At 38.2% G+C, this 25,398-nt stretch overlaps 1 protein-coding gene across 3 annotated transcripts in view; it reads right to left on the bottom strand.

Annotated features, from left to right (window-relative positions):
- Positions 1-2,733: 2,733 nt before the first annotated feature.
- The window catches only part of Zfyve16 (zinc finger FYVE-type containing 16), a 46,959-nt gene continuing 24,294 nt past the window's right edge, over positions 2,734-25,398 (bottom strand). For 2 of the 3 annotated variants that reach the window (XM_005065512.4, XM_013126333.3), the window contains 10 exons: positions 24,964-25,119; positions 24,088-24,312; positions 22,075-22,157; positions 20,831-20,935; positions 19,813-19,960; positions 14,729-14,809; positions 10,130-10,292; positions 9,081-9,186; positions 8,089-8,256; positions 2,734-5,258 (listed from right to left, as the gene is read on the bottom strand). In XM_005065512.4, the coding sequence (XP_005065569.1) occupies positions 5,097-5,258; positions 8,089-8,256; positions 9,081-9,186; positions 10,130-10,292; positions 14,729-14,809; positions 19,813-19,960; positions 20,831-20,935; positions 22,075-22,157; positions 24,088-24,312; positions 24,964-25,119 (1,397 nt within the window). In that variant the 3' untranslated portion in view covers positions 2,734-5,096. The remainder of the gene's footprint in view (positions 5,259-8,088; positions 8,257-9,080; positions 9,187-10,129; positions 10,293-14,728; positions 14,810-19,812; positions 19,961-20,830; positions 20,936-22,074; positions 22,158-24,087; positions 24,313-24,963; positions 25,120-25,398) is intronic. The other variant, XM_013126338.3, reaches the window with a different exon arrangement.

Raw genomic sequence — 25,398 nt, 5'->3', positions numbered from 1 at the left:
CTCTTACCTCTGAGCCATCTCTCCAGCCTGATGGACCGAATTTTACACTTTACTTTTCCTGGCACTTCGTGGCACATTCAGTATGTGAGGTTTTCTGGATAATTTAGGTAATCCCAAATTTAGCTATTCCCCCTTAGGTCTTCCCATCTATGAGTTTGCCTACTCACGCAAGGGCCTTCGTTATATGTAGAACCTTGTGTGGAGCCTGACCTCTAATTTCTGTCCCACCCACGTGGGTAGCTGTCCCAACAGGCACCTACTACCAGCTCTTATCTGGTAACTGGGCATCCCTTCTTAAATTGTGATGTTTTAGGGTGAAGTTGTATTTTAATCAGCTTTGTTTTCGGCATAAACACGGATCAACACAGCTTCTGGGGTTTGTATGTTCTTTGCCCTTAGCACATACTACTTGGGTCAAGGACTATAACAATCTTGAGATATCTAATTTTACCAGAAAAGTTTTTAGCTCTTTTTACTGATTGCTAAAAACATTAGTATGTGTCGATCATTTCTAGCTGCTACTAAAAACAAGTCACCATAGTCTAAGCTTAAAGAAGAATCTTGTATGAGCTGGTTTTTCCTGTGAGTCAGGATCAACAGCTTCAGAAGCAGGATTCTGAAGGTGAGGGTAAATCCAAGCTGCTTCTGAGGCTGGTTTAAAGGCTTGGCTGGGGTTCGATCCACTTTCCATTCAAGCTGTGCTGTCAGGAATCTTCAGTTCCTCATCAAGTAGGTGTCTGTGCAGTAATGAGATCCTGCAACAGGTTCCCCCGACACTAAGTACTGCACAGGATATCGATTCTCCACATGTGGGTCAGGACCCTTGCACAGGGGTTGCATATCAGATGTCCTGCACACCAGGTATTTACACTGTGATCCATAATAACAGCAAAATCACAGTTAATTTTATGGATGGGTCACTAAACATGAGGAACGGTATTAAAGGGTGGCAGCATTAGGAAGGTTGAGAGCCACCAGAATAGAAAGGCAAGCAGAGCTGATGGAGAAAGGAGTAATGGGAGAGGGAGACACACCAGTCTTCTGGGCTCCCTTCTGCCACACCTGCTGTCACCCACTGAAAGGGGAAGTTTGACCCCAAAGAAGTGACCCTCCAGGTTAAGACAGCTACTTAAGATTACTTTTAATTTTAACGTTAATAGAGGCTTAACATTATTTATAAAGGGCCTTTACTGGAGCACCTGAACTATACTTATCTGTATAAGCATGGAAATAAAGTTAAATTTTGTTCCTACAGATGTAAAAAAATACCTTCCCAAAGGTATTCATATGAAATTGCACACCATTCCAAGCTAAATCCAAAATAGAATATTAATAACAAAAAATTAAACTACCAAAAATCCTGGAGTGGAAAAAGTAAGAGAGAGTAGTGGGGGTGAATATTACCAAAGTACTTGGCACGCACACATGAAAATGTCACAATGAAATCTATTATTTTTCTGGATCTGGTCATTCACACCTGTAATCCCAGCACTTGGGGAAGACAGAGATGGAAGCAGGAAGATCCGAGTTGGAGACCAGCCTAGGCCACACAGCTGGACGTTGTCTTTTCCTCTTCTTTTGATTCCTTGTCTTAAAAACAGGCCAACCACGGGCGGTGGTGGCGCATGCCTTTAATCCCAGCACTCGGGAGGCGGAGGCAGGCCGATCTCTGTGAGTTTGAGGCTGGGATGGACCGATAAGCCTCCAAAACAATACAGAGAAACCCTGTCTCATAAAAACAAAACAAACAAACAAAAAAAAAAACCAACAACAAAAAAACCAGGCCAACTATTAGTCTTTACAGTTAATATACCTTAACAAAAAATATAGAAAGACTAATATATCAATTAAGTGGAAAAAGATAAATTTAGACAGTAAGGCTTAGTGCCAGCAGAAAAAAAGTATTCAAATAAAAATAACCATGCAAGTGTGTAATAAAAATGTTATGATGAGAATACTCCTAAGAATGCAGGCCAGATTTCTAAGGGATTTTTGTTCCTTTCCGCATTAAGATGCTTCTTACCAGTCAGTGAGTAAAAAGTGTTCTGAAAGAAGCAATGAGACCTTTATGATTCTAAATATAAAGCTACATATATCCAAGTAATTGATGTGCTCAAACTATGCTTAATGTGCTACATTTCACATAAAAATATCACTATGAAAAATGGTGTGGATGACCCTGGTAAAATTACAAACTATGAGTCACTAATCCTACTACTGAGTGTGTTGGTAAAGAGAGTCACTGACAGGAGATACTGTCATTTGTGACAAAGATGAAACTGACAGGCGTTAGGTGAAGAAACACAGGCTTGGGAAGACCAATGCTGCATGACTTCACGCCTATGTGGGACCTAAGAGTGCTGAACAGAAAGCAGATGCTGGACTGAGGGGGCAGAGCTGGCAGAGGAAAAGGAGACACTGGGGAGATGTTGGTCAGGACACAAAACTTCAGATAGGAGAAATAAATTCAAATGTTCTCTCGCACAACACAATAACTACAGTAATCCCTATGTTGTGCACTTGAAGAAACAGAAAGGAAGTCCAATGCTGTTATGATCTCTGCACCTTGGAGTGGTACCCAAGAAAGATGACTACCTATTGACTGGGTGTGGTGGAAGATTGTAATGGCAGGTGGGAGGCAAAATTAACACTGCTAAGCGTTCATGTTTCTTTTTGCTGAATTGCGTATATTATATATATCGTCAAACACTGAACAAAACATAAAACCTAGAATGAGTCAGAAGTTTCTGTTTTATTTCAAGACAGTATTTTAAAACTTGAATCACATTATCAAAATTATTCTTCCTATTAAAAACCTTCTGTATTTTATTTTATGAAGCAATACAGAAACCTAGGCTGCCAGGAATCTACATGACCATCTGTATAAGACTTATTCAAGGCCAGTCGTTGGTGGCACACGCCTTTAATCCCAGCACTCGGGAGGTAGAGGCAGGCAGATCTTCGAGACCAGCCTGGTCTACACAGCGGGTTCCAGGACAGCCTCCAAAGCCACAGAGAAACCCCGTCTCAAAAAACCAAAAGAAAAAAAAAGACTTATTCAATTATAAGGTGAGATATTCAATCTCTCTACAGCATTCTGGGTGTTCAAGATTTCCAGTCCAAATGCCCACTATGCTGCAAGCTCCTCCTTAGACATGAGCCTCCTCTCGAGTGCCCCCTGCACCCACTCAAGAGTCACTTCTCCACTACAGCAAGGAAGTGTTCCTATATGTTAATTATCTGTTTCATACATCTAGTTCCAAAGGAGAAAATGCAGCACACAGACACACGGACTGTTCAATAGATGCATAAAACAAGATATATTTCACTTCATGTTTCATACACAGAGAAACTGAGTTGCATTAAGTCTTAAGACCATAAAGAGATGTTGTAGACTGACTATAAGGAGTCACCTGATTTCTTTACTAAAATTTCAAATAAGTGCAATGTGAAGACTATGACCAAGCAAGTGGTAAATGCATTTAGAAAAATCCATCTCCAAAGAATGCTGTAAAATGTGCCTCTAATATTTAGGCTAGAATTCCAATTTTCATTGGTTGTAGACACTTTGAAAACAAATTCAAAGTTACTTCATCACAGAAGAACCTTCCATTATTTGGCAAATTCAATATTCATAAATTGTGCAGTTAAACTACGAAGGAAGTATACAATATACTGAAAAATAAACACATTATGTAAAGGAAACAAAATGAGCTTAATAAGCAGCCATCTTTATATTATCCTTATATTACATCATTTCGATAAACGTTGTGAGTTGTATGCTGCCATTTTATTTACTATTTGTAACACCATGTTGTTACAAATATGCCTTTGGCTTGTCCATGTGATTCAGAGGGAAACTCTGGTTCTAAGACCTTAGCTCCCGAGTTACATATGTGACTGGATCTCCAAGCTGTGATGTTTTACAAATATCCTTCTTAAAACAGTGCTATTTAGTGTGGTTTCTTTTCTTGATATATACAGTGAGTGTTTCTGATACAAAAAAATATACTCCTCATAATAAAAGTCATTAAAACAATGATTACATTTTATATAAGTTAAATGACATTTTTCTTTCTCCTGCTGTTTGAATTAAACAAGAAGGCTCTATCACAACCTTTAACTTTATGTAAAATATTCCATTATAAAAATAACTGCCATAGAAAGAATTAAAAATATGCAAAAGTAACAAGTTTGTTAAAATTTATACTTCATACATTGGGTTCAATCAAGACATTCCTAAGGATTGACATGGAGTAATAGAAACCTGTTTCAAGCTTCAGTTATTGCTACACAGTGACCACTTCCTGGGTCATCTGGCCTGTCATCATCTGAAGAGTGTCAAATACAGTGGTGTACTTTGTAAAGAAGCAGAAAGTGAACACAGTGTGATACAAAAATATTACCTATTTATATATTAGCAAAGATTTATAAAACACATTTTAAATCATATGTTGCTATGGAAACAACAGACTTAAATAGAGAAGCACAAAGTCCTGAAGCACCCACAATCATTTTAATCAAGAAAATGATATATATATATATTTATATATGTATAATAATTTGAGAAGAAATAAAGGTAAAATTCTAAGTTTAATCAAACAGTTTATCTAATCATGGAGGTAGATCTCCATTCCATTTATACAAATAAGTTATCAGCTTTAGTCAAATAAACAGAAGTCTAGACTCTTGAAACTGGTCTTCACTACTGAAATACATTTTAAAGACTTCAAAGCCAGTATTCTCACTAGCATACACACAAAACAAGTGTCTCCTTCATTAAAACCATTCTTGGCATAAGGAGGTATAACTAAGTGCAGATACTTTGGCTTAACATTTAAGTTACACAGTAAATACCATAAATTTTAAGTTAGAAGAACTATTTTTTCTTCTTAGTTCTTATAATAAACATAAAGCTATAAAAATGGTGGATTCCTTAAATTTTTAGACATTTAAATATTGTGCTAATGATTCTGAAAAATCATTCCTGCAAAATTATATATTTCAATTATCAAACATTTAGTGTAACATTTCAGTTTTAGCGCTGGGGTTCATTTTAACAGATGAGTTTGCAACATATAACATAGCACATTCTTTCACTCAAAAAGGTTTTCTAAAATGGAAAATGTTAACTCTATTTCTAAGGGCACACTAGAGTTGGAGGTCCCACCGTGGATCACAGGTAGCAGTGCACTATCCAGTTCATTTAGGTAATGCTGAGGCAGAAGTTGGCCTTCACAGCCGGCCTGAAATTCAACCTGGAAAAAAGAAATCTTGATAAGGTAACCCTAGAAAATTAGTCCTCCTGCGTTGCTCAGTAGATGAATATACGGAGTATTTGAATATTCAGCTTAATGATGTTGGTAAAATAATGTTATTTTCAAAAGTATATTCTCCCATTTCCCTTATCTCTTTACTACATAAATTATAACATGTATTATAAATAGTCACTGCTTTATAATTCGGATTTCAATTGAATACATAAGTAAAAAGAAGTCTGAAGGTTTCTTAATAATTAGCAATGTAACTAAGATTGAATAAAAATGAATTGAAAACTCAATTTACCGTACTTCAAACTGTTGCAACACTGTGTTTTGTGTGAGGTGTGTGTGCAGTGTCTGCGTATGGGTGTCTGTATGCAGTATCAGCTGCGCTCCCCTGTGTGTGCACAGTCCAGAGGCTGACTTTGGTGCCTTCCACTATGGCTCTCCACTCTATACAGGGTCTCTTACTGTTCCAGCTACATGGACTAACAGCAAGCCTCAGGATCTTCGTGTTTCTGTCCCCACAGTACCAGGGTAACAGGCTTGCACCATCATACTCAGCCTTGATGTAGGTGCTGGGGTCCAGGCCCACGTTTGTGCAGCACGTGCTTTACCTACTGAGCCATCTCAACACTACTTAAGGGTTAATGTTACTGATGTATTGTACTTCTATATATTTAACTACACAAGCAAACAGTGCTTACTCAACACTCACAGGTAGTTTCCTTGAAAAGGGTCTTGAAATACAGTAAGGAAGCATGAGTACAACACATCTTGCTGGAGAAACTAATATATGAACCCCTGTTTAGAAAACCAGATTCTAATGAAGAAACTGCCCTGAAAATCTCTACCTAAAGTTCCAGCAAGAGTTACAAAACAAATGTACCCAAAAAGATATGCACTAAGATGTTCTTGAGGAAAATAAATGGCTTTTTCCATGTAAGAAGAGCACTGTTCATAGCCAGTAGAGCTGTATATTAAGGTAACAGTGGGCATCATATTGCACCTATCAAATTGTCAAAGTTCAAATGTTCCATTGGGCTTGAGATATAACAGTATAGAGCACTTGCCTAGCATGCACAAGCCCTACAGTACAAGGGTGTGAACAAAGAGCTGTCTCGGAAATCGCTGACAGGAGCGGAGGGAGGCAAGAGGATCGCAATCCAAGATTGGGCTACAAGGTGAGATCAAGGTCAGACTCTGCTGTGAAATAAAAAAACCAAGGGCTAGAAAAAAAGCAAAACAAACAAACCAAAAACAGCTCTAAGACAGAACATCTGCCTTGCATATAGGGGACCTGGGTCTAAGATCTCAGTGCCAGCCGGGCGTTGGTGGCGCATGCCTTTAATCCCAGCACTCGGGAGGCAGAGGCAGGCGGATCTCTGTGAGTTCGAGACCAGCCTGGACTACCAAGCGAGTTCCAGGACAGTCTCCAAAGCCACAGAGAAACCCTGTCTCGAAAAACCAAAAAAAAAAAAAAAAAAAAAAAAAAAAGATCTCAGTGCCTATTTAGGGAAGTATGTTGATATCCATTGAGTGCATACTTGGATCTGGCCACTGTACATCCAGGGACTCATTTTATGGCTATGCTTACATTTATGCAAAAGCAAAATACTGTCAAACTAAACTTCAATCAAAATATACCAAATAATATGTAATTGTCACTTATTTAATCAAATATGACAACTATTAAAAAGGGCTGGAGAGATGGCTCAGTGGTTAAGAGCACTGACTGCTCTTCTATAGGTCCTAAGTTCAATTCCCAGCAACCACATAGCTCTGATGCCTTCTTCTGGCACAAAGGCATACATGTAAATAGAGTACTCATATACATTAAATAAATCTTAAAAAGAGTACGTACTAATATGTAATCTCTGATATATTAAAATATGGCATATAAAACATTTTGAAGAGGAGTGACAAAGGTTTTTATTACACATACACACTTGCTTGTACATGCATACAATCACAAGAAATAAATAATCCTAATTGCAATAATTAAGGAGAGTCTGGGGATAAAGTAGCTTTGGAAGTTAAAAGTAAGAAGAGATCTATCTTTGCAGAGCTATGCTGGAAAGCATCTACTTTGTAGTCTAGAGTTGACACCTCCAAGGACCACCAATTCCATGTTATACCGAATGACTGCTGTTCCTTGGAAACATTTAATGAAATTATGTATGTGTGCGTGTATATACCTTCAGATTTTTAAAATTTTGAGTCATATAAATTTAATTAGAATAAATTTCAAAGCTTATGACACAGGAAAGTTACAAATCAGCAAACTCTGTTCTGCAGGCCACCATATTAAGTAAAAGATTTCACTGCTCACAGCCATACTCGTTCAACCAAAGTAGCAGCGTCTCACTGTAAGAGGTGAATTGTGGGAGACACTCTACAGCCTACGATACCAAAGACAGTCACTCTTCTGACTTCAGTTAGAGATTAACAGAGGTAATACATGTGAAGTATGCAGCAATTTCTGGCTTAGAACTGGAGGGCAGCTCAGTGGTAGGATACTTGTTTAGCGGTAAGGCCTTAGGTTCCATTACCAGCACTGCAAAAAGCAAACAAATAAAAAAACCCACCACCAGCAAAAGCCAGGAGATTCCCTTTTCTCAAAAGGTGAGATAAAAATCATGGTATTTTAATATAATTTATATCACTTTCAGGACTATCAAGTTGGTTCAGTGAGCAAAGGACTTGTGGACAAGTCTGAAATGTGAGCCTAATCCTTACAACTCAAATGACAGAAGGAGAGCGCTGACTTCAACATCTGCACACGGCACGCTTGCCCCACAGAGAAGCACGTTTATACATGTCTTACCATATCAGTGTCGACGGAAACTCTGAGTCCAATTCTGTTCATTCTGTTACTCTTCAGAGTTCTCAGGTGAGGGCATAGGGCAGCACTACAAGCCATGGCTATTTCTTTCGCAAACTGGTAATTAGTTGATAAAACAGATACATCTCGGTCCTTTAGGAAGTAGAACACCTGAAAAATCAGTTAAATTAAAAAAAGAAATCATGATTGTGAAGGCAACAATTATTGCTTTCAGTTTAACTTTAATAAAAATTAATTAGACTTTGAAATCACTGGTTGACAGCATTCTATATCTATAATCTGAATCTGTACAATAAATAAAAACTTAAAACCAAAGATGACAGATTATGGGAATGGCTTGACTATTTTTGCCCAAAGTTGCCTTGCATCACTGAAACCCTAGTTAACGCAGTTCAGAGCTCTGTGTGGAATTAGTCAGACAAAGAAACACTGCTCTGTGGTTGCTTCATCCTCTACAGCCTGCACCCTCTGCACATGTGAGGTCACCAAGATGACATAGGAACTTCTTGGCTGACTGGTGGGACTGCCAGGTTAGGAGGCTGTGGTGGTTCCGTAACCTCACAGTCTCTTAAAAAACGCAGAATGTGAACAAATGGTTTTCACATGAGTGGCAATTATAAGCTGGTGGCAATAAAATCTTTTATTGTAACATAAAAATAATATAGTAAAATAACAGTATAAAATGGCAATTTTTCAAAATGCAACTATTAGCTGTCAGGAAGTACTATCAAGATGAAGGCTTAAAATACATGCAAATTCAAATCTGGGGTGTGGGAAACTATGGATGGGAATCTGCTTCAGTGTGTAAAGTGGAGGGTATAATACTCTATAGCTAAATATCTATAGGCTGAGTGTGCAGTATTTCCAAGTACACACACACTCATGCATGCAGGCATGCACACATGCACATGTAAGCACACTTACAAACACTATCCTAAACACAGCATGTGAAGGAAAGAGACCTTTCTCTATACCTCAGTGCATTTCACAGTCTCCTCTTCAGTTTCAAAATCTGCTTCCAGTTTTATTTTTTCACTTGGAAACCCTTCTAATGATATTCCATCTACTGCACTGACAACACTATTAATAAAGTAGAATACAATATAGTTAGTTAACAGTGCTTTCCATGAAATTATTGAATTTGGAAAATGAGATGAGAAAGTCAAAGTTTTACATTTAAAGCAGCAACAAATATCTCAATTACATATAGATAATTATTTGTCATGATTCCTTGATTATACAATAATCTTTTCTCTAGTAAATTATATCTCCTTTTTCATATGTCCACTTCAGAGCCAAGGGTTAAGATACTTCAGTTTCTTAACAGAAAAGTATCTTACAAATTCAGAGCTGTTTTCTGGCGTTGAGGATGTAGCTCTGGGTTTGATTCCCAGCACCACAAACCTTCACCCCTAGCACTCAAGAGGCCAAAGCAAAGGATTTCAAGTTTAAGGCCATCCTGGGCCACATATTGAGTTTAAGTTTGGCCTGAGCTACATGGCAAGACCTAACTTCAGAAGTCTATTTTGGAATCCTTTCCTTCTTTCTTCTAGATCCCTTAAGGCATCTCAAGAAATGAGAGAGTATGAGCAACTGAAAAGAAGGACTTAGCAGTGTTGTCTGGTGAGGCCTCAAACATACCCATTTTTAATTCTAGTTTATACTTACAGGGAATTAATAGAATACAATAATCAAAAGGAAACCCTTATTTACTTGACAAAAATATATACCATATATCAGAAAAGACATTTTGCCTTTCTTAGCCCTGGCAGAAAGCTACCTAACTGGGTTTTAAAATCAGTCCCTCCCCAATTTGACAGTTCATTATAGCTTCCTGACCAAGAAAACTTAGGAATCTGGTTAGTTACATGTTTGAGAAAAATACTATATTAATTGGAGTAGAAACATTAAAATTAATGCATAATTCTGTATTCATTCAAGAAATAGTTCACTGCATTAAAAGGATGTTTTTATTCTTCCCCTCCATCAAATCAATTACATTTTAGTAACAAGAAATTCCTACCCTTTATTCTTCTTTTCTTCCGAATCTACCCAACAGATGTCCACGCACTCTCTTAGGTCTACTGCATCAACTTTCCCACAAGGAATCTTAAAGTCCTTTTGCTCTCGTAAAGCCAGCCGTAAGCCATCCATGGTCTCTGGAGTTATTTGTACCATTAAGCCATCTAGAAATCAAGAGTTATACTTCATATTGAGTTTGCCAAATTTAATTATGTGTGCCAAGTACAGAATTTACTATTAAAATATGTTTGGTGCAAGATACAAGTTTTAAATATCCTCTGCTAATCATTTAAGTGTTTGTTTTTCACTAGAAAAATAAAACTATTTCATAAAGTTAAGAATTATTTTTAAGGTTATGCAAAAACAATGAGTTATACTCCTTACTAACAGCACAACACAAATGTCACACACCATAGTTAAGCAGGATGTATCCTAGGATGTAAAGATGATCTGACACATGCAAATCAAACACCACATCAACTTAAGGACAAAAATCATGCATCAATCATCTTGCAGAAGAAAACACTGAATACAATTCAACACTCACTCATGAAAAAAAGTCAATAAATTAGGTTTCGAAGGAACAAAAATTTCAATACAGAACAAAGTTATGTTAACATCACAATAGAAGGGCTGTGAAATGCTGAGACCATTTCTTTTAAGATGAGGAACAAGACAAGGATGCCCCTTTCCCTACTCTTAACACACTACTGTAGTTAGTCAGACACTAAGACTCCCTCGGTTAAGTACTGAGCTGAACTCAAAAAAGCCAGTAACAGAGAGGGAGGACTGATGACCAAAGGGATTAAGACTGGGCTGGTTTAACCCCCAGAAACAGCTGACCAGACAAAGGTTAACTCTTGAATCCCAGGCATCATCCTGGGAATCCATAATGGGACTGATCAAGACCCCCTGAATGTGGGTGTCAGTGAGGAGGCCTAGGTAATCTATTGAGCCTTGGGCAGTAGATCAGTACTCATCCCGAGTATACACACGGACTTTGGACTCCCATCCAACAATGTGAGGTGCACTCTCACCCTGAACTCTTGGGGGGAGGGTCTAGGCCCTGCCCTGGATGAAATGACAGACTATGGACACCCCCATGGAGGGCCTCACCAATCCCTGGGGAAATGAGGGGATAATGGGGGGGTTAGGGGGGAGGGCACGGGAGGAGGGGAGGAAAAGGGAGAGGGACCTGGAACTGGCTTGTGAAGCAACTGTGTTTCTTATCTAAATTTAAACTAAAAAATAAATTAAAAAAAAAAAAGAGGAAGCAAGAAAGGGAATTCAAACAGGAAAGAGGGAAGTCAAATTGTTCCTGTTTACAAATTGTATGAGTCTGGCAAAAATCAGTTAAAACTGAATCAAAATCAAGTTACAAAATAAGCAGCATGCTTATATACATAACAAGCATGCTTACAAAGGACATCAAGATAGCAATCTCTCTCATAATAGCAACAAATAGCAATAAATTTAATGGAGAAAGCAGATGATTTCTACAGTGAAAATGACAATAATGAAAGACTTGACACAGGAAAGTGGAGACATGGCCACGGTCATGAATTAGAAGGACTAAGATGGTCAATACATTAATGTTGTCCAGAACAATTACATACTCAAAATAATCTCCATCTAAATAAAGCATTCTTCACAAAGCGATACAAACAAATTCCTAACCCTAAACTCTCAGGAAAGCACAAAAGACCCAGAATAGCTAAAAACCATCACCCGTGAGGAAGGAGGCTAAGGCATCTTAGTAACTCATAGCTCTCCACACACTATGAAGTTACAGTAATCTGAACAGCACAATATGAACATCAACCACACACCGCCACACACACACACACACACACCTCCCAACAGAATAGAAAGCTCAAAAATAAATTTACCCATTCAAGCCACTTGATTTTCAACAAAGGGGCCAAAACGTTCACTGTAGAAAAAAGGTCTTAATAAATGGTGCTATAAAGTGATTATCCACTCAGCATAAAGCAGAATGAATCCTATGTCCCTATCTCTCTACATGCACAAAATCTCCTCAAAATGAACCAAAGGCCAAGTGCAAGATGAATTTACTGGAATAAAACACAGGGAAAACTTAAACATACACACAGATAGAACTTTCTCTCTCTCTCTTTTATTTCTTATAAAAAATGAAAGCACAGCCGGGTGTGGTGGCTCATGCCTGTAATGCTAATATTCAAGGGGAAGGAAGTCCCAGCACTCTGGAGGCAGACAAATTTTAGGCTAGCCTGGACTACAGACTGAGACTTTGTCTCACAAAATCAAATCCTGGCTAATAAATTCACAAATGTTCTGAAGCCATTTCTTTAATGAAGTTTTACAAATGTCCCAGAAATATACGGGAAAAACATTAGCATCACTACAGTGAAATGCAAATCAAAACCACTATGTTTTCTCATTCTGGTCAGAACGGCTATAATGGAAAACAAGAAAACAAAAGCTGGCAGGACCAGAGAGACAGCTCAGCAGTTTAGAGCACTGACTGTTCTTCCAGACGACCCAGGTTTAAGTCCCACCACCCACATGACTGTTTACAACCTCTGTAACTCCGGTTCCAGGATATCCTATGCCCTCTTCTGGCCTCCATAGAACTATATATTAAAATGATATTAAGGAGATAGAAAAATGAGAATTTGTCCATCTACTTATGTATTTATTCTATTTATTTATTCACTTTACTCAGTTATTTTATGGTGCTGGGAATTGGCCAGGATTCCAGCACTGAGTTATAGTCCAACCAGATAAAGGGAGACTTTATATACTGTCAACAGGAATGTAAATTAGCACAGTCATTATGGAAAACAGTACAGGAATTCCTGAACAAGCCAAAATTATGGCTACCTTATAATCCAACCATTCACCTACTGGGTGTACCTCAAATGAAATGAAATAATCAGAGATAAGCTAGACCGTTGCGGTCTGTGACCCTAGCACTCAGGAGGCACAGGCAGGAGGGTTGAGAATTTGAGCTCAGCCAGAGCTACACAGTGAGCTCAGGCTAGCCAAAATAGTAAGACTATCTGAATGCTCTCTGATGTTCCCCACAAAAAGAAACAATAAAAACAAAGAAAAAAAATAGATACTTCCACATCCTCTTATTGTAGCATTATTCTTAACAGCCACAATATTAGATCAACCAAGGTGTTTATCAACAGGAATGAATAAAAAATGTGGTAAAAAGACATAATGGAGTATTATTGAGCAAGATGAAAAACTGAAATCCTGTCATTTACACAGCAATGTGGATGGAACTGGAGGTCAGACAATAGATGAAGTGTACAATCACAGAACGACAAACATTACTTTGCTTCAGTCATATGCAGATACATTAATAAAAGAGTTACTTTCACATGAAAAATAAACTGGCTCCTAAAAGTTGGGGAGGGTAGAAGTAGTACAGAAGAAGAGACTGGATGATGGGTACCATAACACAGCTACATATCCAGAGTGTCCCACATTCAGAAAGGCAACTAAAATCTACAATTTACACTATAAAGAACTTGCAGAGGAATCTGAAGTCTGTCAACACAAAATAGCAAGAGTTTAAATAGACAGAAATGGTAATTATCCTTTACATTCTATATATGTTCCAAATTATCAAAATGTCATCTTCATAAGTAAGAACAATTATTATATGCTAAATCGAAAGGAGGTGGAACCTACAATATGTAACATTATAAACTACTAAGCAGTTTACAAAAAGACAACCAATAGAAAATAGGCAAAAGTTTAAGTGAGTATCTCACAAATAGCATGTGTTCTATAAATATGAAATAAGGCATTATATATGGCAATAAATAAAATGATCATATTCAGAAACACAAAGTAGACTAATAATACCATCTATGTAGACTAAAGAGGAACTTGACACCTTCATGCTAATAAGGATTGGTACAATCACTTTGCAAAACCATTTGAAAATATTCTGGGAAACTGAACATTTACCAATCTAACTGACTCAGGAATTCCAATTTCAGGTATATATCAGCACTACTGTTTGTCATAATAGAAGAAACAATCTAGAAGTTCATGGTCAGATGGACAATTATCATATATTCACAAAATATTATTGCACTGAAGCTGAACAAGCTACAGTTGCAGACTATGCATAAACCAGAAACATAAACAATGTGCATATGTATATGCAATTCTGCTCTTAGTAAGTACAACTAAGTAATGTATTCTGTAAATATACTCATATAAGAAAATACACACAGTAGTCACTCTAGTAGCTAATTCTTGGGGAGGGGAGAGGAGAGAAGGCTTAAGTAGAACCAACACTGTCATGCTCTAGTTCTTGGCTAGGAGATTATTTCACATAAGTTTGTGATATGACTGTTCTTAACAACTTACACTGTTCTTTTGTAAGCATCAAATATATATTTTATTTGTTTGGTTGATTTTTGTTTTGGTTTTGGTTTTTGAGGCAAGGCCTCACTATGCAGACCAGGCTAGTCTCTAACTCAGAAATCCACCCACCTCTGCCTACCAGATGCCACCACACCTGACAAATGTATTTCTTAAAGGTAATGGAAAAATGGCTTTATATTAAGACAATCAAAGATGAAGGTCATACCTTCAACTATGCTGGACTTGGCAAGAAATCCTGAAGATGTTTTCAGCGCACCGTTGAATACCACGAAACTTGCTCCTGTCACTGATAATGAATATTGTTATATGGTTAATCTGTTCATCTTATGCTATATTTATTACTCAAAGTGTCAAGCTTACACAGTTTAAGTATTCAATAAAGTTTTTGCTCATAACACATTAGAAATACAATAAAAACCAACACAAGATTAAAATATTGTATAAAATAGCATATCTAATGATGGATTACTGTATTATTTAAAATGTTTGTGCTTTTGTTAATGAGGGTGTCATGAGTCAAATTCACTGCAGGTGAACACAAAATGTAAAAGTCTTTGGAGTGCCCGTGGGACAAATGAATGTAACCTTAGGGGTTGGGGAGTGTGGTTAAAGTGCTTTCATATATGAGCATCAGGGCCAGTGTTAAGATCCCTAGAACCCACGTAAATCCTGGCCGAGTCTGGTAGTCTGCTTGAATTCCAGCCTTGGACTCCTCAGACCAAGTTGGCCAGCAAGACTAACAATATCAACAAGTGTTAAGTGTTAAGATAGACCCCGCCTCAGTGAACAGAGTAGAAAAGCAATGGAAGATAGGGTTCCCAAAACCAAACTCAGGTCTCCACACGCACACCTGCACATGTGCAGCTAAAGACATGAAAAGCACACATGGATATAAACATCAACACCACACACAAAAAGCAAATATAACCACTGACACTAATTTCACCGCTAGGAACAAAACATGTATGCATACAAGGTTATTCATAATAGTATTTTATAAGTATCTGAGGAATGGTAGTTATTTATGACAATAAGAGACAGTTAAACGATAAATAATTACAAAATGAAAAGTTACAGACACATGAAAGTTCCTTACTAACATAGAATAATCTCCAAGAAGTGTTACAAATAAAAAGGCAAGGTGCACAATGAAATGTGTTACAAGTTATCTGAAAAACTGGGAGAAAGATGTCTTGAGTGTATGCATACCCGGGTACTTGCTTGAATATATACATTATACAAACAAGTCTCTGGAGAGATATACAAGAAAGAAAACTGGTTTGTTGCTCTGTAAGAGGATGGCTAGATGGTTAAGAGAATACCCTTTTCACCACAACATCAACACAAATAGCCTGAATCTTACCCCCACACACACACGCGCCACTATTAACAAATAAATACTTAAAAAAAAAAAACCCAAATACTAAAACTCCCTAATTTTAGGGGCCATGAAGATGGCTTGGTCAGCGAAGTGCTTGCTGGACAGGAATGGGAACAGGAGTTCACGTCCCCAGTCTGTGGGAAGATGGAGAAAGAAGACCGTGGGAGTCATCAGTAAGTGCTGGGGACATTTGCACACTGTGTGAAGGTGCACTGCTGGAACTGGTGTGATAAGAAGCTGAACGCCCACTAGCTAGGCAGGAGGCAAGATTCCCAGGGACACAGGGAAGAGGAGGAGGAACCGAAGCAAGCAAGGACACAGCAGTCATGGAGAGGAAGCAGAGGTGCACGGCGCAAGAGACGCTGGGGCCGTGAGGAACTCGTACTATAGATGCTGTCCAGCGTGGGGCTTGAGTATCCAAACACGGGGCCTGAGAAAGCTAAGGAAAGTTCTGGATAGTCCACAGTCTCTTAGGCGGGCTGATGCTCATTGCCCACAGAGGAGCAGCTCCTGGCTCCTGCCTGTGGGCTTGAGCCAGCTGCCATGCCATGTGCTAAGCCAACTGCACTGCTGACAGATGGGCCCTTTAGGGCTTGGTTCAGGTGGGCAGAGGATGCTGCAGACATGGAGAAAAGCCAAGTCCAGACACAGAGACACACACACACACACACACACACACACACACACACACACACACGCACAGACAGACACACACACAGGCACACACACAGACAGACACACACACACACACACAACACAGACACACACGCACAGACAGACACACACACACAGACACACAGACACACAGACACACACATACACAGACACACATGCACACAGACACACACACAACACAGACACACACACAGACACACACATACACAAACACAGACACACACACATACACAGACACACACAGACACACACACAGATACACACACAGACACCCACACAGGTACACATACAGACACACACACAGACACACACAGACAGATACACAGATACACACACAGACATAGACACACACACACAGACAGACATGCACACACACAGACACAGACATACATGCACACACACGCAGACAGACATGTGCACACACGCAGACAGACACACACACAGACACATACACACAGTGGGTAGTTTTTGGTCATTTGGTGGGTTATGGATGTTTGTCATCATTTAGGGGGTTGTTGCAAGTTGTTACTGGTCATGGGCAAGGAAAAACTAAGTAAAGGTTAGATTCAGAGACCTTATTCTGAAAAGAAAAAAGGGGACATAGAAAGATAGGATAAAAGGATAGATTACTGAATCTACTTTTAAACTAAAAAGGCAACTACTAGTCTTAAATATTTTACATTGGTATGGATTTTTGTATACTGATACAAATTTAAGGTTATTTTTGCTATACTGCATTTATGTTTCTACTCTTTTTAAGGTATTGTAGCTATACAGCTCATTTAAAAACTGTTTAGGATAATTAAGAAATGTAGGTTACTAGTGAATCATCTAACAATAAAACTTGTAGTCATGTTAGGTATGTTTTCAAGGTCAAACGAGATATATTTTAGATAAACAGATCGTCTTCAAACACTTTGGAGACCTACAGAATATGGCATTTAAAATGTTTTAATAACACAAGGCTTTTCATGGCAGTGAGACACATCTGCTTGGCAGCACCAATCTACTTCAGAGAAGATGATGAGCATTCAAGAAACTCCATATAAAGTTTGTTTCCTGTGTAGTGAAAGTCATCCACTGGGCAAGAAACTGCCCTTGCCTTTACTGCTGACTATGCTGTCCAAACTGGACAAGCAGAACACAAAAGAAAGTGAGTGTCAAACTTTGCCAAGACAAGGTAAGACAGTCCTTCAAAATTCCTGCTTCACAGAAAAGTCTGTCAGATATTCTAGTTTGTAGGCCAAAGATGGATGTCCCAATGTTACAGAAGAACCTTGGGTGACTGTCCAGGCAGCCAGCTGTCTGTCTTTTCTATAGTTTTGGAAGTTGCTTGCTCTGTTCTTCCTGTTAAATCAGGTAATATTATATCCTCCTCAGATCTTCAATGGGGTTAAAGACTAGATATTTATAGTTGATTTTCCTTGATACTAAATCCAAAAAAGAAAAAAGAAATGTATATAAGAGATGTTAAATTTACAAGGTTAAAAAACATAGAAACTTAAGTTGTTTATCTAAGAAGATGTTTTAAGGTCTAAGAAGGTATTTTTAGGATGGTAATAAAGTTATGATAAAAAGAGGTTTAGGTATAAAACTATGGACTCATTAAGACAGGAAAGATAGTAAAGTGCTGTTTCTGAGTTTGCCAAATACAAATGTACTAGGCATGGCATGGCTAATGTAATTCTTACCTGCTATTTTTCTAACTGTATACAGTTTTACTATGTTAGCATTAAAACTTTTCCTTTTTATTTAGAAAAAAAGGGGAAATGCTGTAGGCTATTTGTACACTACGTGAAGTTTTATTGCTGTGATAGGTGTAATAAGAAGCTGAAAAGCCAATAGCTAAGCAGGATGTAGAGGTGGGGTTTCCAGGGAGAGAAAGGAAGAGGAATCCAGGCGTGTAAGGGATGCCAGGAGACATGGAGAGGAAACAGAAATGGGAGGTGCAAGATGAAAGACAGACTGGCAGCCAAGGAGAAATTACTGCTACAAGTGAGTCTAAGTGAACTGGGAGGCTCAGGCTTAGGAAGACCCTAGCTAGAAAACTGAGATGGTGAGAGCTAAAATTATCTATGTCAATCCCTGACTGCCATGTGTACACATGTACACACACACACACACACACACACACACACACACACACACACGTAGAGAGAAATCTTAAAGTTTAATGACAAAAATGTCAGTTAATGGTAAGTAAAACAGCAAAGTATGAAAGTGTAAACATCAAGTATAAACTATTCAACCTATGTATTAAGAAACAAAAAAATACAATAAAATGTCTCTCTCCCTCCCTCCGCCCGCCCTCTGTGTTTTATGTATGATGCAGGAACCCTCAGAGTCCAGAAGAGGGCATCAGATACCCTGAAGCTAGAGTTACTGGCAGTTATAAGAAGCCTGATTTGGGTACTGGGAACCAAACTGGGTTCCCTGCAAGAGCAGTACATGCTCGTAACTAATGAACTCTCTCTCTAGCCCTAAAAGGTTTATCTTTATATTTAATTAGGTATATGTGTGTGAGGGGGGCACGTATGTGAACATGAATGTAGTTGCCCTAAGTGGGCATCAGATCCCCTGGAGTTGTAGTTACAGGTAGTTTTAAGCATGTGGGTGCTGAGAACCAAACTCAGGCCTCTGCAAGAGAAGTGGATACTCTGAACTACTGAGCCATCGCTCCATCCCTCCCCTGTTTCACTGATTTTCAAAACATCATCATTTCAATTAGAAAAAAATTATTAGCAGTGAGAGCATGAGGCTATTTTAATGCTATCCTGTGATAATGTATCAATCTTATGAACCACCTATCACTGAACTTTAGTCTGGTAATGGCAGCAGCCAGAGCTGAGGAGACTGTCACAGAGGCTGCTCACTCCACCATCTTCATTTTTGCATGCCCAGTTTCTTCGCTTTGTAAGTCATCCTTCATCCTTGTCCACCTTGTGCCCCGCCCCCAAACAACAGGAGCTGAGCTGAGACTCAACAAATGTAAAAGCATCCCATCCAGAGAGAAATCACAGAAAGGAACATTCTCACACTATGGATACATCTGGAATAGACTTCTAAATCTTCACATCTAATGTAGTCAAAAATAAAAACACAAAATAGAAGCAATTTTTCAATCAATTATTTATGAAGCTGAAATGTTAAGAATACCACTCCATCACTAACTCAGGAAATAAGGTATCTATTTCTTTTTGGAGGGATCTTTTAAGTGGGGCTTCATAAATTACCTTTCCTTGGCTGGCCAGTAGCACTATTGGCCTGAGTTTGGTAAACTCCATCACATTGTACACATACCAGATGAGAATCTGCTTCCGTACTAAAACTAGCTCCAATGCTGATGACATGCTCGTTAGAAGAATTTATTACCTTCATTACCTGAGGAAAAAAACATCACATTTGTTAAGAAACATTTTGAACACTTATATCTAGCCTAGAAGTTATATTATTGACCAACTTCTTAATTACCAAGCTTTGGTCTGAACAAGCCTTTGGGAATGTGACAAAAAAAAAAAAGGAAAAAGAAAATCTCAATTAATAGATAAAATGATAAAAAGGTTGAAAAAAACAGGGGATGGGGAAAGTCCTTCTGTAGATATGTCTGTCTTATTGGTTGATGAATAAAACACTGTCGGCCAATAAGGCAGCAAGATAGGAGGGACTAGGATATAAGGAGGAATCTGGGAAGTGTAGGCAGAGAGGAGTCATCATCATGTGATCCCAGGAAGTGACGTAACTAGGCAGAAACTGCCACTTGCTAACCAGAGGTTTGGAGGTCTGTACAGACAGGCAGAAAGTGATGCAGCTGGTCAGTAACATGATATAAGCAGGGACAAACAGGAAATCACCCTCTTCTCTTTGGAGATGCTGAGCCATCATCATGTAGCAGGCAAAGGAGTTGCAGGTCTGGCAAGCCAAGACCACGTGGAAATACATGGATTAGTAGTTACAGGTTAATAATTAAGTCAGAGCTACTCAATAAGAAGCCCAAGCCTATGGCCAACAGCTTTATAACTAATATAGTGTCCGTGTGTTTCTTTGGGGTAGAGAAGGGCAGCGGGACCTGTTGGGCCAAGAATCTCACATTACAAATGGGATCAAGCAAATTCTCTATTAACAAACCAATTGTAAAAATTTAAAAACATATTATTACAAAATAGATATTTTCATTCAAAGCAACAACAGCAAAATGCAGTCTCAGCAACTCCATTGTTCAACTGTCTTTAGATCTGGATAGAGTACACTTACATCATTGTACTTTCTCCTGGGTATTTTTATACAGCTTTTTCCCATTTCCATATGAATCAACAGCTGATCGATGTTATGCAATGTATACTGGTAATTTCGAAGATCCTACATAAAATGATCACAGTTCCATCAACTAAACATTCCCATCAGTATCTGTAGATTAAGCCTCCTGACAGAGTCCTATCAAAATGCTACCCAGAAACAATCCCAACTTGAAAAACAAAACACCTACCATTAAAAACCCACAAACTAATCCTTCCAACTACTACTCAAAAGTAACAAAGAATACTCTCAGAAAAAAAACTACGGTGTTTAGAGTCCACTCTCCTTTCCTTTCACAGCTCTCCCCAAATAGCAAGAGTTATTTTTATAAGTGCTCCTAAAGGCTCAGATGTTAAAGACTTGTTCACATCTCATGGTGTTACTGGGACAGGAGAATGTCTAGGAGTAAGGCCTGGGATTCTGAAGGCATGCTCTTGTAGGGAAAAGTAGGATTTAAACCCTTCCCAGATTCCTTCTTTGCTTCCCAGGCTCTATAAGAGTGGCTTCCTCCACCAAGTACTCAGGCTGCCAAGTGACCCTGAACTAATCTTCTGAATCAGAAGCAACAGTAAACTATTCTCTTTACAAGGATTATCTCCATACTTTGAAAACGTAACAGAAAACTGAGAGCCTTCAAGCTAGCTGTAGATGGGAAATTGAAAGTAAGTTTACTACTTTCATATAGTAACAAGAAGGGAGCCTCAGACATCACCCTATCCAGGCTTTCCTACTACACATGGAGACACCAAGATCATAATTTGTTCAAATCACAAGGCTGATTTACTGTACTAACACTTTTACTAAAGCTCTGTCAATTTCAGAGGTTTGTGAAGAAGTCTCCCATTGGCAATGGTGGCACACACCTGCAATCCAGAACCTGGGAGGCAGGACAGATGGGTCTATGTTAGTTAGTTCAAGGCCACCGTGGGCTACATGAGATTTAATCTGTCTAAAAGACAATACATAAAAGCAACAGTAAAGCTAAGCAAAGGGCAGTCAGAATTAGGGACACATAAATCAGGAGACACTGTATTCTAAAATGAAGCAGAGCTCATTTACATTAAGTGGCTTAGGACTTTTTATAAGTAACCTTCAAATATCAAATACTCCAAATTAAAATGAACAAATAAAACTAGGTGAAATATACTAAATAAGTTTAAAGCAACAGTATTTAAAAACAACACAACAGCGCAGTTACTTACAACAAGTAAGTTCATTATAGTGTGTCCTATTTCTCCAAAAAGAGGTTTTCTGCCTCTGACACTTGTTAGAGGAGCAGGATATGCTGCGTATAAAAAAAGAATAATTGGTCACTATCAATAATAACAGAAAGTCCTAAGTTTATGGTATTTACTTTTCATTTCAAACAAGCTGCATATAAATGCCCGAGGTGATATTTTGTTTACGATCTAACAAATAAAGCTTACCTGAAGACCAGCGTGCAAAGCTAGCCACATTAGTTAGTCATAGAGGCCAGGCAATGGTGGCACACACCATTAATCCCAGAATTTAGGAGGCACAGGCAGATGGATCTATGTTAGTTCAAGGCCACCTTGGGCTACATGAGATTTAATCTGTCTAAAAGAGAAACAGAGTTCACCCAAAGGTGATCCCAGCACTGTGGAGGTAGAGACAGGAAGGGATATGGGTGGTCAAGAGAGGAATATAAGGTAGGAGGAGACAGGAACTCATGGCCATCTGAGGCAGTCAGTCTGAGGATGCAGTTTGAGAAGTCTGAGGACAGGATCACCCCTTTGGTCTGAGCATTGGTAGAGGTAAGACCTCTCTAGAGGCTGGCCACTTGCTTCTCTGATCTTTCAGCTTTCACCCTGATAGCTGACTCCGAGTTTTATTATTAATACCAAATACCACCCAGTTAGGTATCAGAGAAAAGTAAAAGATGCCTATGCATCTGCTAGATGCTACACTAACTGATAACCTTTCATGGACTGCCTTATTTAAATCCTACAACAAGGGTGCCCACACCTACTTGCAATAAGAAAACTGAGAGACAGATAAACTTGTTCACTTAACTAGGTCTTTCTGATTCTAAAGCATTTAATGTTTTATTTTGTTTCCATAAAATTTCCAATGGAAAAATTACAATAATTGTTTTGACCCCTACAAAATTTTCTAATTTACAGAGAAACAGAAAAAAACTTGGCATTTTGGTGTTTCCATCTGTAGTGTTGGCCTTTTATGTGTAGGTCAATACTCTACCACTGAACCATAACCCTGGCCCCCAAATTAGAGGCTTTAGAAATATTTAGTCACTATTACATTGTGGTCACTCAAAAGCAGTAAAATATTTTTATACTTCTTAGGTCATGATGATAAAAGGAACATAAAGCGTCAAAGGATCCAGTGCAGAAAAAAGGGAGCAGACAGGGTCTTGTTGAGTATCTACCTTCTCATTAGGGTGCACACTATAAAAATAACCACTATAATAGTGTTAGACTCTTCAGCTGTGTAAAAGCAAGCATGTAAATATACACAAGCATATGTATCTAGGTGATACATTCTGTAGCACTTTTGAGTAATTAGCTAACCATTAGGAACATAAAAATCAAGTGAGGTAGGTAAAACCTAGGGAAACGGCAACCACTTCTCTAACATGCTGTCTCTAAAAGTCATCAACCCTTGACCACACCAGCAAGTGCACAATAGTACTACACCTAAGGAGCACTGCTTTTATTTATGATGCAAGTGCAGAGGGAGGGGGACACGCTACAACACACACACTAATTTGCCTAACACACACTTAAAACAAAACTCTCAATAATACATGATTTTGAGAAGAGTTTAACAAAAGTTTCTTTTGAACAGGAAAGTAAAATCAAGTGTGGTGGTGCACGCTTGTGGTTTGAGCTCTTGGGAGTGAGGCAGGAGGATCAGGAGTGCAAGGTCATCATCAGCTGTCTGCTTAGTGACCTGATGACTAAGAGTGGCCTTAGCTACATGGAGCCCTGTCTCAAAAAGATGGCTTACAGTTAAATTCTCAGTAAGTTATATAATTTATGAGCATGCTGGCAGCTCATGACACACCAACTTGTCTCCCTAACTTGATACAACAGGCTTATCTTGGAAACTTAAAATCCCACCACATCAAAGTAGTTCTATTAATCTAGTAAAAATTACTTAAAGAATTTCCCTGAACCTATTGTTTCATCATCAGTATATTTGAAGATAGGACACATTATTATTCTCTAACTTACCTTTGTATTCTGCTCCCAGTCTCAACATTAAGCGCATAGGGAAAACCTTTGCCCATGGAATCTCCAGTTTGTGGATGAGAATACCACAGAGAAAAGGACTCCTTGGTACTGGGAGGTCGTCAAGCTTCTGAAAGGTAGGTGTAATAAACAGGAACCCTCCATGATCCTTGCTATTGAGAAAACTCTCAGTAAAGGTCAGACTGTCCAAGTTTTCTATGTACTTTCCTGGAAATAATATTATTAATAAAATATTTTAAGTTGTTATTATTTTGATGAATCATTCTGAGCCTGAATGTCCCAATATAAATTTCTTTAAGTAAAAACAACATATGTTTTTGTTTTTGTATTTCTACTCACAAAGAAGCCTCTATTTGGATTGGGGTATAGCTCTTTGGTAGAATGACATATCTCAAAACCCTAGGTTCAAGACATAGCACTACAAGAACATTAAGAAAGAGGAAGGGGAAGAGAAGACTCTGGTGAACACTGCACAGAGCCAAGCCACTCCTGGAGATTGGGATGGCAACTGTAATAAAAATTTGAAAATGTTTCCAGTCTTGTTTTTCTCTTTTGTGCATGGCAATAAGAAAAATCATCCCCCACATCTAGTATAGATGGTAAGTATATAGATACATTAAGAAAAAAAATCAAGGAGGCAAAGGTATTTCCATTTTTAAAATAAAAAATTTATGTGGAAACATTAATTACATAAGATTCTAGATTTAAGGAAATGAATGGAGATTAAGCTTTTTTCAGAAACCATCAACATCTTCACAAGATAAATCTTTAGTATAATTAGCATAGTTGAAACACAAATGTCTTTCACTACTTTATCCATCCCCTAAAATCTCAGCAGTTCAAAATTAAATAGTATACCTTTTAAAGCATCCTTGTATATGGTGATGAACAGTCTAAAGATGTCCTTAGGAACTGTATCCTCATTTGGCAAACATAGCAACAGGATAATAATTTCTGCCTGTGCCAAGCCATGCAATCCATTCGTTGAGAAGTACCAATATTTATCTGAGGCATCTTGAAGAATAATGGCATACAACTATAAATGTCAATTTTTTAAATTTAAAAACTAAACATTGTTTTTTAATAAAACACAATTCATCAAATTTTAAAGATTCTCTTCATAAAAACTTTAGGTGTTTCGGATTCATTTAAGAAAAAACCAAAAATTCTCTCGTAGGAGTCAAGTAAGAACTCTAAAGTAAAAGATGCAATAAAATGCTGGAAAGATTTGCATTTGTTTCACTGAGTGAAAAACAGACTAGCGCATTATTGAGTAGTAAAGATTATTATTGA

Source organism: Mesocricetus auratus, unplaced genomic scaffold (assembly GCF_017639785.1).
Source record: "Mesocricetus auratus isolate SY011 unplaced genomic scaffold, BCM_Maur_2.0 Super-Scaffold_100020, whole genome shotgun sequence".
NCBI classification, from domain to species: Eukaryota; Metazoa; Chordata; class Mammalia; order Rodentia; family Cricetidae; genus Mesocricetus; species Mesocricetus auratus.
This window is presented reverse-complemented; position numbering and strand designations above follow the sequence as displayed.